General features: G+C 37.9%; 1 protein-coding gene across 2 annotated transcripts in view; it reads left to right on the forward strand.

Annotated features, from left to right (window-relative positions):
* Positions 1–2,021: 2,021 nt before the first annotated feature.
* LOC106940926 (single-minded homolog 2-like) overlaps positions 2,022–7,709 on the forward strand; it is a 24,808-nt gene continuing 19,120 nt past the window's right edge. For both annotated transcript variants that reach the window (XR_001423223.1, XM_015023814.1), the window contains exons 1-5: positions 2,022–2,591; positions 3,946–4,022; positions 5,480–5,569; positions 5,844–5,952; positions 6,147–6,232. Coding sequence is in view for 1 of the 2 variants with exons in the window: in XM_015023814.1 (XP_014879300.1) it covers positions 2,417–2,591; positions 3,946–4,022; positions 5,480–5,569; positions 5,844–5,952; positions 6,147–6,232 (537 nt within the window). In the remaining variant the exon portion in view is untranslated. The remainder of the gene's footprint in view (positions 2,592–3,945; positions 4,023–5,479; positions 5,570–5,843; positions 5,953–6,146; positions 6,233–7,709) is intronic.

Here is a 7,709-nt window from a genome sequence, read left to right on the forward strand (position 1 = left end):
GTAGCTGTGGTTTGAAATCAATAGTCTGCGTCAAACCGTGTAACTCATCTTTGACGTCATAAACAAATAATGCTTATGACCATCTTAAAGGTAAATACATAGACCAATATTAGTATGACCTTTAATAGAAGGAAGGTTTAAGCTTAGTCTTTAATGAGAATTGTTGAGAAAACCAATGGAACAATCAAATCCTTAATACATGTTCATGTAAGAAAAATTTCAAATTCCGGATGTTAATAAATCTGGTGGAAAACAATGAAGGTTAAATAAAAACAAATGTACTAACTCAGATGATAACAGAGAATTGAATGGTCCAGCAGAGAAAAAAATAGGCTTGGATAATTTTGGCAATACGCCATTGAAGAAAAGAAGCTGTCCTTGAAATCTGATTTAGGTTCCCCTCCTGGACTTGAAGACTCCACAATCAGATTTCGGATGTGTCCAGCTTTTAGATCCAAGTTTTCAACTAAATTCTACTTGAACTGAATCTTATACTTTAGATAGAATTCTTACCAAGAGAAGTTCATATTTCAAATCTGTTATTCATCTAAAGATGATCTTTTCAGGTCATTTGCAGCATGTGGTGACAGCTCAAAGGAAATTTTAACCAGAAGGATGCTGCAGCAGAGCCTGGCTCAGCAGGGCCGTGCAGAGACCTTTGGAAGGGTTAAAAAGGGGCACATTGAACAAGATCTTAAAACACCGTACATAGCAACAACCCATATTAATCAAGAATTTAAATGGATCCTACTATATCATTGCCATCATGTGGGGACTGCAAAGTGAATGTAGTATATTTTCCCCAATAGGTATTTCTGCTCTTGACAGTCCTGGAGGGCTGAGTTGATCTGAGACTGTAGCTGTTAAACAGAACATCAGAGAGAAGGTCGCCGGTTTTGAAGTTATGAAATAAGCAAATTTGCTGCCATTTTAGTAATTAAGCCCTATATCTATTTATAACCTCTCCAACAACTTGGCTGCAGACTGCTTTATAGATCAAAATATCTCAAAGGGGTTAACTCTATATAATTTTTTGATGTTAAGATCTAGAATTGATGTTAGATCTAGAATTGTAAGACTGGGACATCAAGGCAAAGAAAACTCAGTAGCTGCTGGTAGGGGCCATTCAGGGGGCCCTTCCAGACATCCAGGGGCCCCTAGAAATGGTTGAATTGTAACACAGACCGGAAGGGTTTCGGGGAAAAGGGGTTCTGTCGAAGGCCCCATTTACCTTGGGCCGGCCCTGCATGAACAGCCGCTGCGATGCGCATCTCTGAATCGGCCTGGAATCCCCCAGTGGCCCCTATGCCAGTCTGCGGATGCTTTGGGGACATTTTGATTCATTTAATTGTGGCATGTTTGGCTTTATGCTGCGGTTTAATTATTGCTTCAGTATTTTTTCGTTGATGTTTGCTTTGTGAACTCCAATTGGTATGGGCCGAATCTTCCTTTAACACTTGAAGTTCTGCAATAACTTCTATTTACAGCTGCTCACCTCCAGCCCAGATCCCGTTAGCAGCAGTTTTAACCCGCCTGGTAGTAACGTTAAGGAGAAGCAGAGGGAACAGGTGGTACCGGGGCTTGGAGGTGTGTCGCGACTCGCGGTGACAGTTGCAGTATCGTGTCTTATATCAGGATGTCTGATATAAAGACAGACATTCTTTATATCAGTCGGTGGGACCGACTCAGACTACCTGTAGCAAACCGGGCATTTAAAAGGTGTTGGTACTTATAATCTTATCTACCAATCTGAGATTGAAGAACTGTTATTAAATTGAAGGTCCAGCATGAAATTTACAGAAGAACCATGTTTATGTGAAACAAAAATTTATTTTTGAGGAAGGATGCTGCAGCATCTTTCCTTATAAATGTGAGAGATTTCTGACTCAGGGCAGACTTTACACCCTCCCCCCCTCTACACACACACACACACACACACACACACACACACACACACACACACACACACACACACACACACACACACACACACACACACACGCACACACACACATAGAGACACAGAGAGAGAGAGAGAGAGAGAGAGAGAGAGGGGGGGAGAGAGAGAGCAGGCAGCTGAAAGTGTTAGGAATCTTCCTCAGACCTCTCCCACGGCACAGCATGTTGGCTCTTGCCAGACGATTCTGCAACTTAATTTTTCACACACTGCGTTGAGCTGAATAAGAGAAGGCTTGTTAAAGTTTTGAAGAGGTTAGTTTGCGGTTACAGAGGAAGTGCAGTGGAATCCGGAAAGGGTTTTTTTTTTTTGCATGAAAATGACTTGGCATCCATCATTTCAAGGTTAGAGACAGTCATCATGATGTTCCAATGCATGTTGTTAGAACGCGTTTTTCTGGGAACAGATCGTGAAAGAAGCTAGTTGGCGTTTTTTTGTGTGCAAAATTCCGTCCCAGAGATGAAAGAGAAATCTAAAAACGCCGCAAAGACGCGGAGAGAAAGAGAGAATGGGGAGTTTTATGAGCTGGCAAAACTGCTTCCTCTGCCGGCGGCCATCACCTCCCAACTGGACAAGGCCTCCATCATCCGGCTGACCAGCAGCTACTTGAGGATGAGAGCTTTCTTCACAGAAGGTAAGAGATTTTTGCCAATTCAAGAACTATAGAAGGCCTTACAGTTAAAGTCAGTTCAAAGCATGTGGTATATATTCTTTCTCCCAAAAAATCTCGAAACTATAATAATAATAATAATAATAATAATAATAATAATAATAATAATAATTTTACCCTAACCCTTACTATTATTGTTAATATTAATGTTAATTATTTAAGTTTATAACTATATCTCGCCCGTTGATAGCTGGAGATAGGCACCGGCACTCCTCCCGAACCCAATGGGATAAGGGTGTAAGAAAATGCAGCAAGAATCTAGAAGGTCTTGGGTTTGAGTCTCTTAAAGACATTATTTAGCTCGGTGCTATTCTAGAGAATAAAAAAGTTTCTGCATATTTATTCTGGAGTCTGGATCATATCATATGTAGCAGCCCAATCAGCTGATGGGCATTCATAAACTCAGTGGGAATGTGAATATTCACAGTAGGCAGTTCAGTGTTTGGAATGAAGATACATTACCTAATGGTCACATGTCCAGACTTGCACTATCCAATTAAATCCATATTAAGTGATTAATGAAGCAGTTTCTTTTTTAGAAGTTCTGGTCCAAAGACAATGACTACTGCCTTGTCAGAATTTACAAGAGATTTATGGAATAATTTTTCAGTATGTTTACAGAAGCAATTTTCTAAACCTTAAAAATTTATATCATTTGTATTTGCATTTTTATATATACATATAGATTTACCGTTCATTTCTGAAGTCTATTCGATTTTGAAGCCTGGAATTGTATAATCCATTTTTGTATATTACTGATCTGTACCTTTACATCATAAATGGAGCCTTCTTTATTATTTCAAGGTCAAGGACTAGCTTACAGAACTCCCTCATATTCACTTCTTCACCCCAAACAGAAAATCCCCTTCATTCTTTATTTTAATAATCCATTCAGCAACAGTTGCTGAACTTATTTCATCGGCTGGTTCATAGGTGTGGTCAGTTGAAAAGTGTGTGATTTCAAAGGCAAATTAAAAGACTGAGATGGTCTTTGTGTTTAAAGTAGAGAAATTTGGTCAGTGCTTAGCAAATCTGGCCATGCAAGTCTGGGATGCTGTTACATTAACAGATTGAGAGCTTTTATTTGTGGAGAATGTTAACAATAAACCTGCACAATATTATAATAGTGGATGTACTGGTAGCAAAAAAACTGCTTGGACAACAGTAGATATTAGCTATTTAGCTGTATCAGATATCAAAATTCTCAATGCCAGTAATGTATTTGATAACACTTGTTTATGTTTATGTATCTATACATATTATACACAGGTACATATATAATTTGAAATATCTTTACATCTTTGTGTCCATCATGTAGGTATGAGCGGATGGAGCAATTTGCCAAGTTTGGATCTGAACATCTTGACCAAAGACCTGAGCTCCCACCTTTTACAAGTAAGTACATTGTCTTTTACTTTCTCCTGCTGTTGTTTGAATATGACATGTTGTAGTGTTTTGAATTAAAGTAATGCTTTGTACTCAGTTAGTTTTAATGCTTTCCATAGGCTGCGTATATCTTTTCTAACAGAAGATAAACATCTATTATTAAGTTGAACTAAGCTGTCAAGTTTGAAAAAAATGAATTTAACCTTTGCTCTACTTGTCATCCCAAGGATCAGGTATAAAACCTAAGGGAAACTTCTCCAGACTGTTGCACCTTGACTGTAGAATGAGCTATCTTTGTTTTTATGTTATCTTCAAAATCTTTATTCATTTAAATAGCAGTTGAAGACATTCTTATTTAAGTCACTCTCTTTGCCTTTAATTTACGTTTTGCTCAATCATGATTGGATCTTTGTGAAGAACTGTGATTTTTATATGTGAAAATTTTAACTGTGAAAAAGGTTTGCAGCAAAATGCTGGAAAAGTGCATTTGGGTTATGCAATGATCAAAGCACCCTGCAAACCCATTTCTGAATGGCTCAGAAAAAGAGAAGGCATTCAGACTTAAATTTGATTGAGGTGCTGTGGTAGAACTGCAAACTGGTAATGCATACTTCAAAACTAACAATGTGGTTGAATTAAAGCAATTCTGCAAAGAAAGTGGACCAAAATTCCCCCACACCAATGACAGTTATCCCAAACAGCAGATGACGGTTGTTGAAAGTTTAGGAGGCAATTATTTTTCTCACAAGGTGGTTCAGGTCATCATTTAATTTTCTTCCCGTGAAAATTAAATGATGATTTGAAACTTGCTTATTTTATCTGCATAGCTATGTTTTTCTGGAATTAAAATGCATGTGATGATTTGAAACAAAAAACTTGGGAAAAAAGCAAAAACTGCAGACATCTCTTTCTCACAATACGAATAGGATTACATTTAAGTGAAAACTGCTGTATGATATAGTAGGCTTTCATGGGTAGAGACTTTATTACCAAGGTACAAATCGGTAAACATTTTACTATCTACTTGTGATAAAAAAAAGCCCTGTCAACAGTGTGTTGCCATGACTTTCCCCAGGTTATTCACCATCTGATTGTTTCAAAATGTGACCAGTGTCCCATAACTTTCAAAATGCAAACATTCCCGCATTAATGATGGCTTCTATTGCTGCTAAGTTCTGTGCATGAGTCATTACATTTTGGGGTAATGTTTTTGATTACAGAAATAGGAACCAATATCTGTGCCTTTGAAACACAATATTAGCTCATGATTACTGTGCTGCACTGTGGGACTATTGACTTAAATGTAATTCCATATATACACAGCGTATAAGCTATGTTCATACAGATATTCTAAAATGCTGTAGAACCTTTTGCTTTGACAGGTGATAAGTACTTTCTCAAAAGCAAAACTATAAATCTTTCTTGCTGATGGAAAATGGCACAGATCTTGTCATTGTGCTTTTCAGACGCTAGATGGCTTTCTGTTTGTTGTTGCATCTGATGGGAAAATCATGTACATCTCCGAAACAGCATCTGTCCACCTCGGCTTGTCCCAGGTAGGACCCTAGCTCAGATCTGTGGATTTTTTCTTGTATGATACAATTCATTCAATTACTTTAAAAAAAACAACAAAAAAACTGTTTTTTGCCAGGTTTGCCAGGTTTGTCCCATTGAGATTGATGGGACAAGCTACTACAATATTTATAAGGATTACTTCGAGTAGCTTACATTTTGTGTCTGTAAGCACTTGATCTGTTAGTGTTTAGTTGTGACAATGAACACTACACAGCCTAGAAGAAATACTAACTGCTGCAAATATGCATGTTGCAGGTTGAGCTAACAGGAAACAGTATATTTGAATACATCCACCCATCAGACCATGACGAGATGACAACAGTACTAAGTTTTCAACAGCCACCTCACCATCACTTCTGTCCAGGTACCTCAAGCTCTCACAATTTAGGTTGTTCTAAAGTGTTTTTAATGTTCTCATTTTAATGTGTATAATAATTCAAGATATTACAACACTTAAACTAGATGAGAGAAATCAAAATGGAAAATCCTTTCAATCTGCTGAGTGTGGGGCGACATACCTGTGACAACATGTGACTCCCTTTGGTTTCTATGCTTCAGAATACGAAGTTGAACGATCCTTCTTTTTGAGGATGAAATGTGTCCTTGCCAAAAGGAATGCAGGATTGACATGTGGGGGCTATAAGGTATGTGCAGCATGTTTTGTTTTATTCTAATTTACGATTTCTCACAGCACTGATAACTTCAATATTATCTAGAGCTCTAACCTGTAAACTGTGCATAAAGCTCAGGGAACCTAAAAATCCCATGGCAAAAGAGGAGAGACACCAGTTTCAACACAACCAATAAAAGTATTTTTTTTTTAATCAAATGAAATTCAGTTTGTATGATGTGTTTTTCACACACCCTAATCAGTTTGTCATGTTCAGATTTTTAAAAGTTGAGTATGCAAATGTTGTATGTCCAGAAAAGCAGAAGAAACTAAACAAAAAGCTGCACTATCTGTGCAGGTTTTTAACCCTTTCATACAAAAGGGTTAAAATAAAGAGGGATTCTGTAAGCAAGCAACCATGTTCAGGCAGCCTGGGAACACTGAATCCAGAACCCTAAAGTGAACTTAACCTGCTTCAGGTTAAGTTCTATGGTGTCAAATTTATGTCATGAATCCACCACAAAAATGTATTACACTTCTCGCGAGCACAATTCAGTTACCACAAGGTTGTTATAGTAATAAAACTAGTTAATAGTTAATAACTATTGCCTATTACTTTCAAATTGTGATTTTATTGGTTGTTATGTAATAAACACTATAAGATCTGTAATACAATGTGACTGCATTTACTTCACATGTTTTCGCATCCACCTGAATAATATGTAATTGCGCCACTGACGCTAACATCCCAGAATGCCTGCGACTCCCACAACTGTGCCACAAGATGCCAAGGATCAATCTGAATGTGGATCATGTAGTTCGTAGTGAATTAAAATTGATGCCTCCATTGCACTGGGGAGTGTAATACATGATCGTGGTGCACTTTTGACGTAAATTTGATACCATAAAATCCAAACATCCTACTTCCTTGCTATGTTATGGATGGGAACATGGGTGGGCTGTGAGTGTGTTGGTTGACACTACGATGATGTCATTTGACCTTTAGGTGTCCAGTTTCTCTGAAATCTCTTGGCATAATGGTTTGATGCAAGTTGCCCCATTGACACTGTATGTGCTCTTACGCCATAATTGATAAAAAGATTTGGATCTCAAGATTTGACCATGGAATTATGGATTTGCTACCACTATGGTTTCGTCGCAGATTCTACCAATCACATCACTTCCTTGCATGTATGGCTTGACCCAGCCAAAAAAAAAACAAAAAAAAAGGAGAAGAAAAAGGGGAGAAACCATGCAGGATCTGCAAATGGAGACTCTGGCTGGGGATGACTGGGAAAAACCTGTCAGCCATGCCACATCTGTGGAGAAGTTAAAACTCCTCTGCATGAAGCTGATGCTCACCTGCAATCTGGAGCATTACTCATATTTGTGTGTGTATATATACTGTGTGAAAGTATATACATATATATATCAGTAACGTGCGGTCAGGGTAGGCAGAGCCTCACCTGTCATCATGGAAGAATAGTAATAAAATCATTTATATTGCTATT

This window comes from Poecilia latipinna, unplaced genomic scaffold (genome assembly GCF_001443285.1).
Source record: "Poecilia latipinna isolate Pla-1442-1.1 unplaced genomic scaffold, P_latipinna-1.0 Scaffold3420, whole genome shotgun sequence".
Lineage (NCBI taxonomy): Eukaryota > Metazoa > Chordata > Actinopteri > Cyprinodontiformes > Poeciliidae > Poecilia > Poecilia latipinna.